The sequence below is a fragment of the Calypte anna genome, chromosome 22 (assembly GCF_003957555.1).
Source record: "Calypte anna isolate BGI_N300 chromosome 22, bCalAnn1_v1.p, whole genome shotgun sequence".
Classification (NCBI taxonomy): Eukaryota; Metazoa; Chordata; class Aves; order Apodiformes; family Trochilidae; genus Calypte; species Calypte anna.
The window spans coordinates 5,036,047-5,056,537 of NC_044267.1; the positions used below are offsets into that span (position 1 = coordinate 5,036,047).

The 20,491-nt window shown below is 40.4% G+C and overlaps 1 protein-coding gene across 8 annotated transcripts in view; it reads left to right on the forward strand.

Annotated features, from left to right (window-relative positions):
- Positions 1-20,491, forward strand: part of SLC23A2 (solute carrier family 23 member 2) — a 56,637-nt gene that overhangs the window by 26,419 nt on the left and 9,727 nt on the right. For 7 of the 8 annotated variants that reach the window (XM_030464077.1, XM_030464078.1, XM_030464082.1 and 4 more), the window contains exons 2-8: positions 4,425-4,714; positions 5,195-5,293; positions 10,730-10,846; positions 12,061-12,218; positions 16,813-16,901; positions 18,374-18,444; positions 19,591-19,772. In XM_030464077.1, the coding sequence (XP_030319937.1) occupies positions 4,610-4,714; positions 5,195-5,293; positions 10,730-10,846; positions 12,061-12,218; positions 16,813-16,901; positions 18,374-18,444; positions 19,591-19,772 (821 nt within the window). In that variant the 5' untranslated portion in view covers positions 4,425-4,609. Of the gene's footprint in view, positions 1-2,798; positions 2,864-4,424; positions 4,715-5,194; positions 5,294-10,729; positions 10,847-12,060; positions 12,219-16,812; positions 16,902-18,373; positions 18,445-19,590; positions 19,773-20,491 lie in introns of those variants that run through there. The other variant, XM_030464083.1, reaches the window with a different exon arrangement.

Sequence of the window (20,491 nt, forward strand, 5' to 3'; positions counted from 1 at the left end):
AGCTGGGAACCAAGCTGTAAGCAGTATGCAATTCCTTTAATATGGCCCTAGTGCTGTAGAGTACAAATGGCTGCTTGGCCTAAATGCACTTCTTAAGCAGCACAGAGTAATATGTGGTGCATTTGTTGCTGGCTTCAGTTCTTCATAGCTGTCCAGCACTACAGGAACTGAGAATTTATCTTCATTCATAGTCTGCAGCATTGCCCGTTCCAGAAACAGCTCTGCAGTGCTCACAGTGTTGGGGATGAGCAGAGTGAAGAGGATTTAAAAACTGGTTTCATCTTCTGTTCAGACTTGGTACACTTTAACAACAAAATATCCTGATGTGCAGGGAGTCAAAGTCTCTTTTTTACATTTCTTTTGAGTGTCTGTTTTCCAAAAAACAATCTCAGGTGTAGAGGATGCCTTGATTTGTATTTAAACACAATGTGTGCTTGAGTTTCAGATAAGCCAAACACTTCAAACTGCTGTTAGAGGTGGTGGAACTCCAGGGGTGCTGCTGCAGTTCAGCTTGTTCACCTCTAGTGTTTTGAATTGATTTAAAATCTGTGTGAATCTGACCCTGGCTGGTGTGAGGCTGGACAGCTGCTGGTTGGATGCTGGCAGGAGAAAGTTGTTGTTACTCACATGTGTCTGACAGCCAATTACAAATAATAAATTGAAGATTGTAATTAAGCTATTACCTTAATTTGGTTCTAATCTTCTTAGTGTATGCAGCAGACTGAGCTCTCTTGGCTTTTCAGCCATCTGTAGAAGCCAGAAAGGTCCTGAGCTGGCTACAGCATCACTGCTTCCTTGGGGCAGTGGGACACACGTGCTTACCCAGTGCCATGCCTACAGCAGTGCTCCTCAGAGCTTTTCCATCAGTATGCTCTTAAAGAATGTGTTGTTCCCTTCCTAGGTTTTTTATAACCATGCCTGTTTTGCTTCCTTAACAAATATATGCCTTGCACACCAGTGTAGGGCCACCAAATATAAGGCAGTTCCTGATTTTTCCATGATGGAGATGGAGAGGAGAGGACCACAGGTACTGGTTAACTTATGGTTTTAGAAAGGTTTTGGGTTAAGTTTGGCAAATATTGAAATACATAGAGGTCTTAAAGCTTCTGGGGAATAAAAGCTGCATCATCCTTAAACTTTGAAAAAACAATAATTTTCAGAGTTGAAAGTCATCGTGACAGTCCCAGGGGAACCTAAGGTCCAGACCAACCTTCATCCAAAGGCTCAAGGGAAATCTGCTCATTGCAGTGGGAGGCAGAGAGGTGTCCTGTCCTGATGGTACCAAATCTGGAAAAGATTTGGATATCAGAGAAGAGGCACGAATGTCCAAGATGCAGAGTGGCATCACCTCAGCTGGGAGGGTTTTCCTCTCCTGAACTTGCACCTGGACTATCCCCTGTGGGAGGCTGCTTGTCTAAATCCTAATCTTATCTAAAGCATTTAAACCCATGTCAGCTTTTGGCTTTCCTGGGTTAATCATGTGTGAGCACTACAGATAGTTTGGCAAGGAAAGAGATGAATGTTAATCAGTGTTCTGGTGGAAATTTCACTTCCAGCTTTCCCATTTGATCCAAAGGGGCAGATAATTCCTTGTACTATGTGTACTTAGCTGATGCTGAGTGACTTTTACTTCTTTTTACATAACTTTTCAGCTCTGATCAGTTAAATTTGTTACAGGCAATTAGAAAGTGTCCAAGTACACTTTGTTAAGCTATGCTCAGTTGGTGGGATAGAGAAGAAGAGTATCTTTCAGGTAACCTTATCTCCTGCTGCCTAAGGATTGCTGTTTCAATTGGACACTTCTGACTGCAGAATAAAGGAATTCTGAAAATCTCTGGTTAGCATTTGAGCCATTAAGTGTAAGTTGAATTGCTGAGCAGAAAAGGGAAGAGATGAGAAGTTTATTCTCATTTTTCTTGGGCCACCCTCAGCACACTTCAGTGCACGTATGTGTGTGTACACATTCCCTCTCTTAGGAAAAGCAGCAGATGAAGCTGGTTTTTTCACTTAATTTGGAACTGCTTGTTGCTTTTCATTTGGAAAACCCATCCAAACATTACCTGTCTAGCTGTTGTGTTTCAGCTATCAGGAATTTTACAAGGCACAGCTCATTTGCCTGCTGTCCTGATGGAATTTCGAAGAACAATTGCCAGGGACTGATCACATCTTCTCAGAGAAGATAGCAGTCTTACTGTTTTCCAGTGCAAAGTAAAATAGGATTATGTGGTCTTTTCATCAGTGGAGTTAATGCTAACTAAGAAGTTTACCCTGCCAGAATATTTTAAGCCTGATCCCCTGAGTGGCACCTTTCCTGCTGGTGGAACTCCTCCTGCACTGCTGGTTTGTTTTTTTGGTGTGGCTGTTTTTATTAAGGAGGTGTAATTCTGTCCTTTCCCTTTTCCCTTCCAGTCTGAGATGATAAAGCTGCCAGGGTAAACTATGCCTGTCTCCATCACTGATTTTCTTGGAGAATAAAACATGTCTGCATTGATGAAAAAAGGCAGATTCTTTTTTATTATTATTGTTTTGTGTGTGTGCTTGAAAAATCCCCTGGTTACCCCAGACATTCCCACTGCCCCACAAACCTTTAACCAGTGTCTGTCTCTTTCTCCTCCTCTCTCAGCTCTTCAGGTCACCTCTCAGACCTGCACAGGCACCTTTGAGAGCAGGGTTCCTGTAGAGCTTTGAGGAGGCATCACCAATTATTTCTGCACCAACCTGGGAGCAGACAAACTGTTCCAAAGTTGCTCTTGGGGTCTGGAGATTTGCACTTCAGAAGGTGGTTACTGTCCACATGGGAATTCCTCCTTTTACAGAATGGTGTGAGGATCAAACTGCTCTGATCCTTTGATCTCAAGTTCAAGTGAGAAATAATTAATTATGCTATCTTGATATTTACTTCAAGAAACACGTCTTAATTAAAGCCTTATTTAAAGGCACTTCTTTCCACCCTGTTTCTGTTTAATTAGGACTGCTTCAATGGTATGTCAGTGCCTGAGTAGTATTTCTCATGGAAGTATATTTTCTCTCTTGAAAAGTTACATTGCTTTGAAAGATTAATATCTCTTTAACCAGCATTTTCTAGCAGATGGGCAATTAACAGCTATTAGAGGTTCTAAAATATTAGTACTCTAATTTTTCAAACAGTCCAAAATTGCCCCTCGTGGAAGGGTCAAATTTCATTATTATTGCAATTACAGTAGGCATTCAAGCTGCTGGCATTTTACTGAGCAGTGCTTTGGAAGGGAGGCTTAAGAAAAAACCTTTAGCTGACTTTTTTTTCTTTCTAATATATATGTAACTTTTTTTTTTTTGCTTTTTTAATGTCCATTCACTGCATTTTCACCTAGGAATTACATTGCAAATGTGCTTAACTTGGTACTGAAGAAACACTGGTGTGTGGTGGGTTTTGCTCTTTGAATGTGTTCCTGGTCTTGCAGAAAATTTCACTTTATGATTTTGGAGGGGCCGTTTCTCAGGTGCTGTCCTGTAATTTCAGCTGAAACTTTGTTTGTTTCATCTGCAGCTGCACTTTCTTTTTTTGAAGCTCCGTAACCACAAGCTGCAAAACTTGGGTTTGTTGTGGAATTTCTTATGCTGTCCCGTGGGAAATTTAGGTTCAAATCTGTTAATTCATGTTCTTTGGAAATGGCAGAAGTGTGAATAATCATGGACTTGCAAGTCTAATTTAAGGAGCAATTGTAGGAAAGCTTCAGAGCACTGACCCGTCTGGAAAAACAAAAGAAAACCAGTGAGCTGTACAGTCTTTCCTGTTCCTGTGCCAAAGTAGTAGTGATGCTAATTAAAATGCAGTTTTATCCTGAAGCAGTTGCTTCACCATCATCAGGCAGATTACTTTGAATGTTCTTTGCACAGCTGGTACAGTTTTGGGTAGGGGTGTTCAGCAGAAAGGGAAGGTTCTATCTCATGGGAATAGGCTCCCTGAAAGTCAAGTGCTTTTGTCCATCTAGTCTAAGCTTCCTAGATGGATGCTTTTATTTAAAAATAAGTTGTTTTGAAAGGATTTGGTTTTACTGCACTCTTTGAAGAAGCACAAGTGTTGTTTGTAATGGGTGCTCAATTGCAGGCTGGTTGGTATCACTGCGTATCTGGAATATGGTTCTACTTTGTTTCCAGAAAAGACTGTGAAATTGTAACACAAGCAGAGTTTCAAAAATCACACTAGTGATTAAAGACCACAAGAGAAGAATGAGAGAATAATCACAGTATTCCCATCCTGAAAGAATTTTAAATACCATCAGCTTTATCTTTAAATGATAATCTACTAATTATGAAATAAAAAATTAAGTATAAGAGTTGATGAGTCATGAGCATGAAAGTGAACCAAGGCTGTGGAGTGTGTGTGTTTGTGCATACACCTTGGGTAATCAAGAAAAAAATAATTTTGCTCTGTTCAATTCTAGGTGCCATTGATGCTAACGATACTTAATCAAGCAACCCTCATGTCCCACCTGGGTCACTGAGCACTCTTGTGATTCCTGGAGGTGCTGCTGCTGTTCAAATAAGAAATTGTTGTTTAAGATCTGGCCTGTCATCCCAGCAGCATCCCCTGGGGTGCTGCACCCAAGTCCTGGACATTCTGGAAACGATGGGAATTGGTAAGAACACCACTGCCAAATCAGTGGAGGCAGGAGGCTCAACAGAAGGCAAATATGAGGATGAATCTAAACATCCAACCTTTTTCACCCTACCAGTAAGTAACCCCTTAAGCTCCTGCATGTTCCATGTGAATAATGCTCTGTTCCAACACAGAATCACAGAATTATTGAGGCTGGAAAAGACCTCTGAGCTCATCAAGCCCAGCCTATGACCTAACCCCCCAGCAGCCAGACCATGGCACTCAGTGCCACATCCACCTTCCCTGGGCACTCCATCCCAGTGCCTAATGGATCACCCTCTCCATGAAGAAATGCTTCTGATATCCAGCCTAAACCTCCCCTGGGACAGCTTCAGGCTGTGCCCTCTCCTCCTGTCACTGTCTGGGCTCTGGGGAGCAGTGGGTGACATCTTTTCAAGTTTCTCCATCTTCCTAAACCTGCTGTTCCAGAAATGATTGCTTGTCACGCTTGTCATATTTCCTGACGATGTCAAGTGCAGCTGAGTGACAGGGGGTGTGATTGTAGAGAAAATGTTTATTAAGACCTTGTGTTTCTTTTTGTGTCTTCTTTTTAAGGTTGTGATAAATGGTGGAGCAACATCGAGTGGTGATCAGGACACAGAAGACACAGAGCTGATGGCCATCTATACTACAGAGAATGGCATTGCAGAAAAGGTATGTAGCACTTTCCCTCAAGGTGAGAACTCATTCTTGCTTTTTCTGTCCTATTTTAAGTTACTACTTTATTTGACCAAGAGATTTTTCTTTCTCTAACCAAATTTGATGACTTGCAGATTCAGATTGGGCTTGGAGGAGTTCTGTCCTCATGACTCTTCCAGTCAGACATTTTGGTTGCAGAACGGGGGAGAATGACTCAGCAAATGTTAGAAGCAGTTAATGCACTTTGACCTGGCACCAAAATTCATAATAAGCAATTTCTTGATTTCTTAATTTCCATTAGCCTTTCACATGGTTTCCCTGATAAGGTCATTCTGTCCTGTTCATCAGTTCTTAATTTTTTCTGCATTTAGTCAAGTAAACTGGTGGTGTTGAGCACCTTCAGAAGTCCCAACCTCATAAGCTTTCTTTTTCTGGTCCTTTTTCTAAGTAGGGGGCTGTGTATTACTGAGTGACAGCTTTATGAATGAACTCCAGGTCATTCGTAAAAACCCTTCAACATTTTTCCTTAGGATAATAATGATTGTATGGTAGCTACTCAGAGCCAGCTGAGGCCTCAAAGGAGACCGGTTGTGATTTTTTTTTTTTTCCCAGCGTTTTTCTCAATTCGTTTCTTCCCCAAGCCTGTTCATGAATAAACTTGCAAGCAGAGATGGTCTGAATCCCAGCTTTTATTTAAAATAAGGAAGGATTAAAATAAGTATTACGGTAAATCTGAACAGCACCTTTTTCTGAGATGGTTATGTCTAATTGGTATTGGGGTTACCTTGTCCAATTTTTTCAGATGTCCCAGTTGAAATAGGAGTAAAAAACTCTCTTGATTCTAAGCAAGAGCACTGTGATGTGTCTTTCTTTGGAGGCTGTAACTTCTGTTGGGGCAAGGATGACATCGAAGAGAGTAGTTAAGGTTTTCCAACTCGGATGTCAAAATTCACTTCCAAATTTCTGGCTTAAAATGTGCTTCAAGCAGGTGATTCTGACAGTGATCTTGGAGTGTTGCATTTTAAAGGAATGTTGTGAGTGCCAGGATGTGCTTCTGTATGCTCTGTCTCTTACATATTGTCTGCCTGTATGTCCCAAATATGTCTCTACTACCATCTTGATCAGACTGATATTGTAATGGACAAATTTTGGCAATTGTTGACATGTGTGTGTCTGTGATGGCTGAATTTTTGGAGCCTGCTCAGACTAGTGTGGAAAGAAACAATCTGATAAAAGCCTTGAGCAAAAAAAAGGTGTTGGGATGAAATTGTGCAACAAAGATCAGTGATCTCTAGACATCAAAGCCTATCTTCATGGCCTGTTTTTACCAAACAAGTATTTTTCTCCCTTCCATTTGATCCATGTGATCAGAACTGAAAGTGGTGATAATTCACCTTAAAGAGACCTTGGGCTTTTAATCAAAGCAATCTTCTTGAGTCAAAGCTTTGCTGGGGCTCACAAGGAACAAACAGTAGCAATTAGCAAACACCCTTATGCATTAAAGTAATATTTTTGGTAATCTAGTTAAATCTGCTTTTCACTGAAAATAAGTGTGTATGAAGCATGTTTGTTCTTGACTTTCCATTCCTCTTGTGGAGGAAAAGAAGCAAATGAAAGGCCTTGAATAAAAAGCCTTTAACAAAGAAGACTGAAATGTACTTAATTGTTGGAGGGTGCCCAGTGCTTACATTCTTCCAGTATTTTTAACTGAAACAATAAACCAATAGATGAGAAATAACTGTATCATTGCATCCCTATAAAATAGACAACAAGAGGCTGTTGCTGTTTTAAAAAGAGTTAATTTGAACATGTCAGCTCTTTATTAAAGGTACCTCTGTGAAGGCCTCATTCCCCACAGGTAATCTGTTTGCTTTACATCCTTCCCACTAGGAAGGATGGGAACAGAGCCTTCATGATGCTTTGGTGTTTGTGTTTTCTCATTTGGATTTTGGGATGGGCTGGGGTTGTTTGATTAATTTTTTTTCCAAAATTTTTGCTCCACTTATATCTCTGTCTCATTCCCCCCTCCTTATTTATACTTAATTTTGTGCTGCTTTTTTTTCTCAATTGTTGTGTTGTCCCATTTTTGGACAATTATAAAAAATTTAAAAATTAAAAGAATTAGTCTCTGATCAGTATCTCAAACTGAAGGGTGTAGTTCATTCCCAGCAGTCCCCTAGGGCATGCTTTGGCACACTTAGCAAGCACCAGCATATAGTCAATATATTAAACCAGCAGGCACATGCTCAAGCTACAAAAGGGCCAGTGACTACCCAGTGACTTACCAGCAGGGTAGCCAGACCTCACCCTACTTCTCAAATTCCTCATTGTTCAGTCTTAGTCTCTTTTATGTCTGTTCCTTTTAACTGTCATCTGCTGAAGGTTTGATAAAGGAGAAGGCTTCTTTTGCCAAAGCAGAATGTTTGGGTTTTGGAAGGAATGAGGAGTATCCTAGATTTATTATTATTATTATTATTATTTTTAATCCAACCACTTTGCTTTGTAGAAAAGACGTTGCTAGGACAAGGATGCTTAAAGTTTGAAATTCTTTGGTTAGAAGACCTATTAACTTGAATTTCAAAAAGAGAGCTTAAATTGGGTAGCAGTTGTTGATCTGTGCCCAAAGAAAGCTTTCTGTGTGCCACAGTCCAGCTGACTTGCTCCTAGGCAAGGTGCCTGCTGCTCTTCTTGTTCTTTGCAGACAAAATATTACCATAAATGTGATCACAAATGTAAAACTCTGAAGGAACTGATAAACTTGCTTTCTGGTGGAAATGGGTCATGATTTCTGATTTTTGCTGCCCAAAGATGATGGGAGATATGGCAAATATTGTATTTAATATAATGTATTAGAATAAATGGGCAGGTGGAAAAGTTAAGGAATGCACTTGATGCAGCCTCATCAGTCCTGTGAAGAAAAATTAGCATTCAGCACTAAGTGGAACACTTAAGTAGCCACTGGAAATTGGCCTGGAAAAGTTAAAGATGGAAAAGAGGCTGAAAGATGAGTTTTCCAAAGGCAGGTGTCTGAATAGAGCCACCAGTCTGCACAGATCACTTAATGGAGGTTTAAACAATGTAGTATGCTGCATGGGAACATCCTGAATTTTGGAAATCCCATTCCTGTCCATCCTTGGGAGCAGCAATGCAGTTGCTCAGTGTATGGTGGGAGGTGTTGTCTTTCACTCAAGTGGGGAACAACTCACAGTTTCCTCTCCTCATTCTGTGCTGCTGTCTGGGGGCTTCAGCAAGACAATGTTGATGTGACTGATAAAGCAAGCAGTAAATTTCTGCTGCTACCTGTCTGTCCCTGCCTCATGAGAGGATGCTGTAACCATTCTTACTTTTCCTTCCTGACCTCTGCCTCTCTGAAAGCATATGATGAGCTCTGAGGCAAAGTGTTCAGTAAACAGGCAGTCTCACTGCTGAGCAAAGTTCTCAAGTGGAACAAGTGTTGCAGTGAAATAAAGAGGTGAGGCAATCCTGCAGGTACATTTATATATTTAAAATTATATTAATACATATATATTAATTATATATAAATATATATGGAGGTATGTGTGTTTGTGTAGTCTCTGAGGAAAGGTTAACAAAGCTGCTTTATAACAACTGAAAGTATCCCAGGAGCTTCTCTGGATGAATTTTTGTTTTCCTGAGAAAGTTCTCCCAGGAAGCCTCAAGTGATGCCGAAAGTCCTGCTGTTCCTTCTCAACTACATTGGCTGTGGGGTCTCCTCCTTCTGCCTGGCTTTGTGGGTCAGCAGCTTTGTGCCCTGCCTTGGATCTACACAAAACTGCATCAATTTGAGGATGTACTTTCTTACATTTCAGTTAGAGACAACCTTGTATGTGTAGAGGTTGACTGCTGCTCAGTGCTCTCCCTCCAGTTTGAGGTGAAAAACTAAAGCTCAGATTCCTGATTTTTTTTATTTTTTTAATTTTTTTAAAATTTGGTTTTTCTTTTTTTAAGGTCAGGAAGGTGATCTTTCATTTTTCCAGTCAATGAAAAATGAGATTGGTGCTGCAAATTGGCAGTATGGTTTGTTTGTAAAGTGGACAGTTTCCCTTCTTCCTCTCTTAGGATGTGTACCTTGTTCAAAGTAAGCCTGGTGAGCAGATTGATTGGTGTTTAACAGGGTTTAAAAGAGTCTTCTAAATGAATGGGTTTGTATTTTGCTTTTGTGTTTTAACAACCTTGACCTTTCCATAGCCATGTGGTCATTCACTCTCCTTGAATTTGGATTAATCCAATGGCATTTGCTTTCCCAACAGAAATTGAAGGTTAAGAGGGAAGTCCCATGGTTCAGTTGGGCTTCCTTGACCTTGTAGATGATAAAACAAGTGGAGATTAAGCATCATCTGTGTCTGATTTTTGAAGAAGTTTGAGGCAAAGTCACGAGTCTGGCAGAGTTCCTGGTCTTTGTGTAGGGCTGCTTCACGTGAGCTTGTTATGGGGATTAGGTCAGAACTGTAGTTATATAAGGTATTTTTTTGGATAGTTGAGCTGAAGTGATAAAATCTGATACTTCCTTCTGCTTTTGTTGTTGGTATTTGGGCTTTGGAGCATTGGGGGTTTGTTCTCAGGAGTTTCATAACCAGAGAGTTTGGACAAAGCAATTCCACTTTGTTGTGAAGAAGAAATGATTGAGTTGAAGCTCAGTTGAGTGGGAATTCTGCAGGGGTTTTGGTGGGGATGTATGTGTGGTCAGTTATCTCTTGGCTCTGCAATTTAGAGCCCCTGGTAGGCCAGAATGTGGTTGCCTTAGATTCCTGTAGGTTTGGAGGAAGTCTGCTTGAGGAATATAAATTGGCCGTGGTTGCCTTCAGTTACAATGTTGAGCATTTTTGTTGACTGCTTCATGGGGAGTGGAAGCAAAAATAACAAATCTTGGGGCTAAAAAGTAAACCAAGACTGAAATTGAGTAAGAATTAAGTGGGGAAGCAATTACAGTAATGAGGAACTTTCCTGCCTGTGATTTTGGTCTCTTATGCAAGGGTGGCCATTCTGTTTTGAAAATAGCTGGTGTTGACTCTTCTACTTAGTTCCAATTCCTTTTTTTTTTTTTTCTTTTTCTTTTTTCTCTTTAAATAAGCAGTTCTGGCATGATCAACCCATTTTTGTGGTACCTTTTGGCTGCCAGATCGGTTATATCATAAATGAGCAATTGTTGTGTTAAGTATAAATAAGCAGGAATGGCTTAGAGGAGTGAAGGTGTTTGGTACAAGTTCAGTAGCTGCAGCTGGAGATGAGCTCATCCTCAGAGGTAAAATATTTTCATATTAAAAAATGAAAATATCAGCATTGTTTGGGAGTATTGTTACCAGTATTGGAGCATCTTCCTGAGTAGAAATTCAGTTTATTCATATAGGATATTTAGCTTCTGTTGTTCTTTGAGTCTTACCCACTTCATTTGTATCCTCCCCACCTTTTCTACCCTCCCTGTCCTAACAGAGCTCCTTGGCAGAGACACTGGACAGCAGTGGCAGTTTAGATGCCCAGAGAACTGACATGATTTACACCATTGAAGATGTTCCTCCTTGGTATCTCTGCATATTTTTAGGGCTACAGGTACGTTTCAAAAAGCAGCTCTGATATTTTTTTCCTCTCAACTTTTAAAGATCGTTTGGCATTTTCTGTTCAGTTGGTTGTGTTTTGTGTGTGTGATAATTTCATCCACCCCATGCTGTCACACATTTGAAGAAAAGTGTTAAGATTTTCTTCTGAAGTCCATCACAAAGATTTCCTGTGCTGGTAACAAATTATTGTTTTCTGGCTTGTGCCAATGTGAATTTCACTTCAATATTTGGTCTTCCAAAAAGCACTTGCTGAATAAGCAAGCAAATGCTAAGTGGGAGTTTTTAGTAAGTGAGATTTGGCACCTCTGGAATTAAAAAGGGCTAGAGAGAATGTTTTGTCCTGAAAAACTGTAATATTAAAGCTGCTCTTGAGGTAATTGCAATTCTGCAAGCTTGATAGCATCATCCTTGCCCTGTAAGCTCACTCATGAGGAGGGCAGGCAAATTCTGCACTCCTTGAGTGTGCTTCCTGCAATAAGTAGGGCTGTAGTAGTGAGCTGGACCCTACTACCAGCTTAGCCTTTCACTTGTGTGAAGCAAACCAGCTGGTTTCATCTCCTTTATTTCTCAAATAGTAACAATATCTGTCCCACAGGAATGCTGAGAATTTGTTAGTATCTGTAAAGTATGTTGAGATCTCCAAACAAATACATTCCAAAGCCTCCTTTTTATTTCTGCCTTTCCTCAAGGACAGGCAGCTCTGTAGGGATTATATTTTTAATTAGCATTGTTGAAGGTGGTGGCACATGTTTGTTTGTTTGCTTGATGTGTTTGAATTGCAAAAGAATTAATGAGTGTCTGGTTTCTGGTACTTGTGAGCTTATTTGCAGCCTAGTGTGTGTGTGTGCTTTAAGTTCATTTGTAAGCTAATGGCTTTTCACATGGTTGAAAATGAATGGAGTTATTTGCTTTTCTGGGGTAGAAGCTGTTTTCAACAGTTACCTAGATACATCTTCATCAAGAACAGTAATCATGTAGCTATGTAAGTAACCCAGTTTATCCTGCAGAAATAGCAATCACTAGCAACGGGCTGGAGGTAGCTCAGCTTAGAAAACAAATACTTGAAGAAATGTTTAGAACTAGGAAACAGCACCTGTGGTGGAGAACTCAAGCAAAAATAGCCAGTGCAAAAGAAAAGATGATCGTAACTATATTTACTTATTTCTGTTGACTGCAGTATTAACAAACATTTTTTTCTCTTCACAGCATTACTTAACATGTTTCAGTGGAACTATAGCAGTGCCCTTTTTGCTGGCTGATGCCATGTGTGTTGGATTTGACCAGTGGGCTACCAGCCAGTTGATTGGGACCATTTTCTTCTGCGTGGGCATCACTACATTGTTACAAACAACTTTTGGGTGCAGGTGAGATTTGTGAGTTGTTTTTAGTTATTGAGATGATGGTAAGACTAAACATCTGTTGGCCTTTCCATACAGGCTGAGATCCAAGAGGTGTAGTTAGCCTGTTTTTAAAGGATAAACATGAAACACAAGATACCATGTCAAGTACAGGGCAGTTGGGGAAAGCTTTTGGAAAGAAAAAGAAAAAGCTTTTTGGTAAGAAAACAGAGCAGGAGCAGTGAGAGGGAAGAAGTAGGAGGAAAATCCATGAGAACAGAGAAAGTAGAAGTACTTCTGGGGGAAAGGAAAATTTCATATAACTTTGGTAAAGAGGAACTAATTTTTACTTTTTAATTTAATTTATTGAATAATACTGTATTCTGGCCAATGTTTAGGTGGTTGTAGTGGTGTTTAGGTGGCAGTCATAGCAGATCGTGTGCTTCTTCCTGTAAAGTGCTTGTCAATTGAAAAAGGTACAAATGATAAAGGTAACCTTTTATTCTCAGAACTGTGCAAGTCTGTTACCTTGTGATACTAACAAATAATTTGGTTTTATTTATTAGTTGTTCTGAGTTACAGTTTTCCTTGAGCTGGGAAGAAACACCTGTATAGGGATGCCTGTACCCCTTCCTTGATCTGCTCTCCTTAAGAGGATGCAAGAGACCAATTCAGGTGTTAGCACAAACTGGGGTTGATGAGAACAGGTTGTTAGCAGTTTTATTAGCATGAAGATGAATCTTATTTAAAAAAAGTTTTCTGCAGAGGAGATGTTTGTCATATTCAGCTTTTGTTGACTCTGCCTGTGAGAACAGGGAACAGCTAAAACCTGCAGAGTTATTTCTGCATCTTCTTGGGTAAAACAAGAGTGATAAGTAAAACCAGAAGAACAGTGCATATTTTAGCAGTGTGCCCTTGTATGGTTATTTGGATGATTCATGGGTCATTTAGTTCAACTTGAGAACAGTGTGAGCCCAGATCTTGCATTCCAATAGAAAATGGACAAACACCCCAAACATTTTTAAAGATTTATCTAAGAAACAGAATCTTTGGGTGGAAAAGTTCTCTCAATAGGGTGCAGAAGCCAATGGTCAGTCAAATCAGCTTTACATCCAAAAATTTTCCAAGTACTAAAGGTTTTCCAATATAATCTCTAGTTGGTATTCTAGTTAGCTTTTGTGTCTTTTATTTTTTTTTCCTTTGGAAAACCTTGTCTTTATTATTTTGTCTTACTAAACTTACAAAGTTCACACCACTGTTTGGTATGAAAAGTTCATTCTGATGACAAAAAACCATAACAAAAAAGAGAAAATTGACATTGTCCATTGTATTCTTTTTCAATCAAGACTACCTGCAGTTCATAATCATATTTCCTGACTTGTTGGCTCTGTGCTCACAAAGTGGCTTCCCTTAGCTGGAATGATCAATTTTCAATTACCTCACCTGAAAGGAGGCAGAGGAGCAGAGTTGTGCCCTTGAGTCATTTGAAGCTCTCCTTAAGTGGGAGTTCTTTATTTTTTTTTGACCCATTTTTTTATTTCTGCTTTATACAGGGAATCAAGGGATTGTTGACCTAGGCAGGAACTGGAAGTTAAGGTCTTTTATTGTTCAGCTTTGAGCTGAATAAATACTCCCTGAAATAAAAACTCCCTGGGTTTGCTGAAGTTTAAAATCTTCCAGTTTTATAACAAGTGGGGAGTTGGGGTTGGAGACAAACTCAAAAGGGAGTTTGGTTTTCCTGTTCTTCTACCAGTTTTCTTCTTTTGCCTTAAATTTCTTAGAAGACTCTTAGGTTTTATGCTTCTTGAGACTTGTATCTTTTCACAGAATTAGTTTGTCAGACTTAATTTTTTCTCTAACTAATCTCAGGCTATTACTCACTGTAGAGTGATTTTGGGCTTGCAGAAACCAGTGTGGTCCCATCACTATGAAATTCTCTTTTTCTGTATAATCCCACCTCTGCCCTTTGTGGTGGGTTTTGTTGGGTTTTTTTCCCCTTTTCAGTGGCTTCCTCTTCCACTGAAGATGCAGTGGTGTTTGGATCTTAAAATAAATTGAGCTTGTATTTCAGGAGAAAATTTCCATGGCTTAATGTTTTTATAGCTACTGAACATGTGATTTGGTTTTATGCATGGATGGGATTGGGATCTAGTAGCCACGTTCTCTAAATGAGATTTAAAAGGTATTTATTGGCAAGTCTGTCAACTGCAAAGTATTTCAGCAAATAAAGCCACCACGGTCTCAAAAGGTCACATTCCATGGTTAAAAGGTCCTTAAAGATGGATTTAGCTCAATTATGTGGTTGATTTGGTACCCACACTAATTTTAGGAATTCAAGCTATTTGTTAGATTATGTAATAAGCCAAAAAGATTTGGCAGAGACTCAGAGTAATTTGTATGACCAAGGCAATCAAATCCAGCTTTAATATACCTAAATATTTTAGTTTTTTCTGTGGTGCCCATTGCTATATTCTCTAAGGATTCTTACATCTGTGTGAAATGTAATGAAGACATTTCCAGATGTCTTTAACTACATAAAAGGGCTGTCTTCACAGGAGCTGGTGCCAAAATTGAGCAACTTCACAATTTAGACATGAACTTAAAATTATATCCCAGTCATAAGCTGGCGGTGCTTTACCCAGCTGGCAATGAATCACAGAATCCTAGAATAATTTGGGTTGGAAGGGACCTCTAAAGGTCCCTGCACTGAGCAGGGACACCCTCAACAATATCAGGTTGCACAGAGCTTCATCAGCCCTCAGCCACCTCCTTGGGCAACCTGTTCCATTTTCCCACTGTTGTCTTGGTAAAGAACTTTTTCCTAACAATGGCTTAGCAATGAGAATTATTAAGTCATGTTGGAAATTGTAGCTGTCTCTTCAGGAAGAGACAGATCTTGGTTGGCTGATTTTGAGTAATAAATTACAAAAAAACCCAAACAAACAAAAAAAAACCAACCCCCAAACTTATTTTTCTTCTTCTTAGGAAAAGAAACCCCAATCTTTTGAGTCCTGGCACTTTTTGGTAAATATTCCAGGTTAACTGTCTCATATGAAAGTTGAGAGGATAGCAAAGCCACGAGTGCTAAGATCTTATTTTTTAATATGTTTGTAGGGTATTTTGTGTGATACAAAACTCAGAGCCTGGACACAAGTCTCGGCACAACAGAGTTCATCTCTGGAGAATGTATTTGCAATGTATATTTACAAAATCATTTGGGGATGGGGGGGGGGGAGAGTGGGCACAGAGTAGTGTGTAGGTGGGACAGAGGAGTAACAGCTTGCTACAGGTATTGCATATTTTGCTTTCTTCATGGAGCTTGAAAAATAAGGTGAATCATTCACTTGGAGCTACCAACTGTTTCTTCACCAAAGATAAAAGATTTGAGTTCTGACTGAAGAAAGTTGGGAGGAAATTGCCTGCTGCTCAGGGGGGCTCATGTATTTTCTGAAGTTTGACTTTCAAAGGCAGTTTTCAACATTTGTGGAATGTGGATCAGGTTTTTAGCATGCTTGTGGCCCAAACTCCTTTCCAATGTTATCACAACTTTTCTACCCTCCTTCCTGAGAACGCTACAACCACTGGTAGTACCATGCTTCTGGTTTATCTTTTCTGTGTTAAGTATGCATAGGATTTTTTCCCCACACACATTTTTTTTTTTCCCCTTCTGTGTGCCTTTTCTGATCCTTGTCTTCATCTTCTCCAATGAGTTCTTTTCCCTGTCCTGGTGTTTGCAGTGGCAGTGAGGTGCTGCACTGCAGTTGAAAAGCAGCCATAACCACCCTGCAGTAACTCCAGCCCCATCAGCAACTCAGTGCTCCACGTGCTGCAGTTTGAGATCTGCTATTAAAGGGAACCTTGTTACAATTAATTAGTGACAGCATGATTAGTTCAAAGTTCATCTTCTCTGTAGTTAAATACTATCTGGATGTTTGAGATGTTACACAAGCAGCAGTTGATTCAGTAAATGCGTAGTTGCTGCTGGGAGATGCTTTGTAAAGCATCTGAAATCATTTGGGAAGTGTAAACACCAGTGCTAAGAATGTAATCTTGAAATTCTTGCAGCCTTTGTTATTTATTGTTGGTAGCCACCTGGAACATCTTATCAGCTTTTATCAACCTTATAGTTATTTACACATAACACTTAGAGATGAATGTATCAATGACTGTACTTCAAGTCATGCAGAAGGAAGGCACTGAGTATGCAGACTGCTCTAGCAAAGTGCTTCTGAACGTGGTGGGACAGTGAAAGCTGCAGGTTCAGCAGGCTGTCTGGTACGTCCACAAGGACACAGCTGCTTGCCCTGATGCTGCTAAGGCAAAACCAAGCCTAAAACTTCCTAAAATTTCAACCAAGACCTGGTACCTGCATGCTGGTGGTGATTGTCTGCCACAGGCATTGTATTAATAGCTACATGCTTGTAGTGCTTTGTCTTAGGTCTTGGGTTTGTGATGTCTTAGTGTTTCTCTGGCTGTTCTCTTGAAGGAGAAATTCTCCTATTGTTAATAACCCCCAATAAAGCTGCTTTTGAGGATGAGTAACCACCTAACTGCAACTGATAGCCTGGAGCAATAGTGTGACCCCGGGACATGTCAGCATCTCTTCTTTCCTTTCCACCAGGTTACCCCTGTTTCAAGCGAGTGCTTTTGCATTCTTAGCACCTGCTAGAGCAATACTCTCCCTGGAGAAGTGGAAATGTAATAATACAGGTAATTATCATTTGTGCTTCTGGCAGTTCAAATGGCAGATGACCCAGATGATGTATAATGCAGCTGCCAAACCTTTTGGTATGAAAGTGGAAGTAATGAGCAGGGAATAGGCAAAATTCACTCCTTTTGCATTGGTAAAACTTTGTGCCTTGGAAAACGGTTCCTAAAAATACACTTGTGGAATTCTGTTTCTGGACATTTTTTTTTATATAAAAGATGCTGACAAAATAAATCTAGCATTATCATCAAGGTTTGTTCTGTTACCGATGTAGAGAAAGGCAGAAGGATTCTGTAAATGTTCATTTCTGGTATTTGGAAACAGTGAGTCCAAGTCCTTCTAAGTTGAGTAGTAAGAATTCTAAGCAGTGTTCAGCATCACCTCAAGATCAATATTTTTAACGGTTTAACTCATACTCAATGGGATTTGCAGAACAAGCTTTGACAATATATGATGTTCATTTTAACTTTATCTTGGTTAAAATAATAATCTGACAGTTTTGAAATCATTTAGAGTGGAAATGTGCAGTAAAACTGGTTGGGTATGGGGCTTTTTCTTTACCTTAGATAAGAAGGCTAAATTGGAAACAGCTCTGGCAGTTTTTATTAATGGGATGTGGTTATTCAGTAAGAAGGCTGTGGGTAGTACACAACAGCAGCATAGAGAAGCAGGCTGCTTGCTTCTGGCTAAAGTTGTCCCAGGAGTCCTTTTTATTCTCTGATAATTTATATTTATATTATTTATATGTTTATACATCTCTTTCAATTCACTTACAACCCTCTAATTAGTTTTCCTGATGGTTTTTTGTATAGAAAACTTAGCTTTGAGCCTAACATTTCCTCAGTGGGGGAAATCAGATTGAGCTACTGGGAAATAGGATGTGGGTTTCAGTGCCCAAGAGGTAAAGGCAAATGACAGTGTGCTTTAGGTAGTGAGTTGTGTTGGGTATTTCTGTGCACCAAAAAGTGCCAGTATCTTAGTACATCCCTGGTTAAAAGAACGTGCTGTCAGATAACCTTTGATAGTGAAGCAATTTTTGTTCCACTACTTCAGCTTTTCAAAAAGAGCCTTTGCTGGCATTTTGCTCTTGAACCATTTAACCCAAAAGGTGTCAGATGAGATTGTTACCACAGGGTCAGCTCATCATTCAGTGAGTGACCTCAGTTGGTGAGCAACAAATGTTGGAGTGCTTGATTCCTGGTGTGCAATTGAGTAATTCTCCATCCATTTATCAGTGTGGGAAAAGAAACCCTAACTGACCTTTCTGAAAGCTGGGATTTTTTTACCCCACTTTGGTACAGTGGGTAGAATAAGCCCTTAGCTTCTGGGAAATGTGTTACTACTTGATTTGTAGCACTGTAGAACTTAAGGTTCATTTGCCAAACATAGCTGTGGGAGAGATTTATTTTGTATCAATCCAATGCTGGCCAAGTGGCTGAGGAATAAATACCTGTGTTTTTTTTCTTTTTGTAAGATATAACAGTTACAAACGGAACAACAGAGCTGCTTCACACTGAGCACATCTGGTATCCCAGAATACGAGAGGTAATGTAGGAGTAGCCTTTAGCTGTTGATCTGTCCAATTCCAGTTAAGTTTCTCACCTAACCATGTGTGTCTTCTTGTCTTTTAAGTTGGTAATCTCTTCTTTCACTGTGACTTTCATTTGAACATATCACTACACTCATTTCATGGAAGTCTTCATCTTTTCAACTTGTTCCTTGCTGGACAGCAAATACAAGGAGTTTAGTTACCACGTTCCAAAAGATGTGCAGTAAAATGCACAGGCGAGATGTACACTCCTCTCATGACACATTGTGATTTTTGTGCTCACTGGGAGCAGTCCAGCTGCTCCCAGACCACTTGCCTGCTGTCGTTCTGCTCAGCAGGCTGCCCCGTGGTAGGTGAATCCACAGTTAGCAAATGTGGTTCCATCCCTAAGCGTCTTCAGTTGGAGACTATTCTGAGAAGCCACTGAGACTTGGTGAACTCTCTCAAACTCCTTCTCCACTCACAGCACTGCAGTCTGAACTTCATCATGCTCTGCAGAGCCCAGGATGAGGGTTGTGCCCCGGCGTCACGCTAGTGGTAGCTAGAGTAGTCCAAATGAAGGCGTGTGTCATGGAATTTATCTCCCATCCCGTTGCTTTGGGCTGCAAACTTTTTCTTAATTAAAAACAACCCCTCTCTCTTCCCCATGTTCAAACCATAGCTACATCCTGCCAAGAGCCCTGCAGCCAAGAGGGCTGACAGTCTCCTGAGACCACAACGCTGCTCTATACCAGCTTCTAAGGAGCACTTGTGAACAATGCAGCACACACTCTGCCCCTAGGAGCTAGGAGCATCACCTCCGTGGCGCCAGCAACCCTTGCCGGTTCGATCTGAGAGCTTAAAGGTTAGCCTGGAACCCAGGTCTCCTGTCTGACAGTGTGATGTGCTATCCACACAACTACCAGACTGGCCCACTGGTCTGTTGTGGAATAGTTTTGTGGAGAAAACCATAAGTGTTATGCTTAAGCAATAAGTCACTTAAACATTATGAGCTGTTTTATGACAAAAAATTTGCTGAGTTCTTCTGTGTCACTGAATTCTTTTTTAACTGCAGTTTGTAATCCAGAGCAGACAAAAAAAGTGTTTTGGCTTTGCTTTTAAGATTTGACTGAGCTTTCTCTTTCCCCTCTTTGTGTGTTCAGATCCAAGGTGCTATCATCATGTCCTCCTTGATAGAAGTGGTGATTGGTTTCCTTGGCCTGCCTGGTGCTCTGTTGCGATATATTGGACCTCTGACCATCACTCCAACTGTTGCTCTCATTGGACTCTCTGGGTTCCAAGCTGCTGGAGAAAGAGCAGGCAAACACTGGGGTATTGCTATGTTGTAAGTACTCCTGGGTGGTCTTGGTTTGAGCCAGAGGGTCCCAGTTGGTGAGTGGTCACGCAGGAATTTTGGAGTGCTGGGGAGAAAGCGCGAGGCTGCTCATCTGCCAAAGGTGTAACAAGGAACGTGAGTAGGGTTGGATAGGGTCAGCTGGAAAATTGGCAAAAAGGACAGCAACAACTCAAGAATCAAAAAGTTAAGGGTTGGAAGGGACCTCAAAAGATCATAGAGTTCAATCCTTCTGCCAGGGCAGGATCGCCTAAAGTAGGTCACACAAGGTGGCATCCAGGCAGGTTTTGAATGTCTCCAGAGAAGGAGACTCCACAACCTCACTTGGCAGCCTGTCCCAGTGTTCTGAAGAAGAGGATGAAGGAAAGGACAGGAAATGAGGTGTGGAGAAGAGAGGTTTTTATAAAACAGTAGCTGGTCAGGGGAGCCACTGGCTGGGTCTCATTCAGTGCTACAGAAAAGATGTTTGAGCAACACATGGGAGACTTCAGTGAACAATGTGTAATTCTGTTTTGATGTTGTTGCTGTGTATGTTTCTTACTCTACAACAACAAGCGAATACTATTAGTAGTAGTGATTAATCATGATCACAGGTTTGGTCACCTTTAGCCTGGAGAGATGTGTATGAGGGCAGAGATATGTTTCCAGGAATGCCATCAACTGATGAGGCATAGATTACCCATAGTAAGGAGACAGTAGGAAGTATCTTG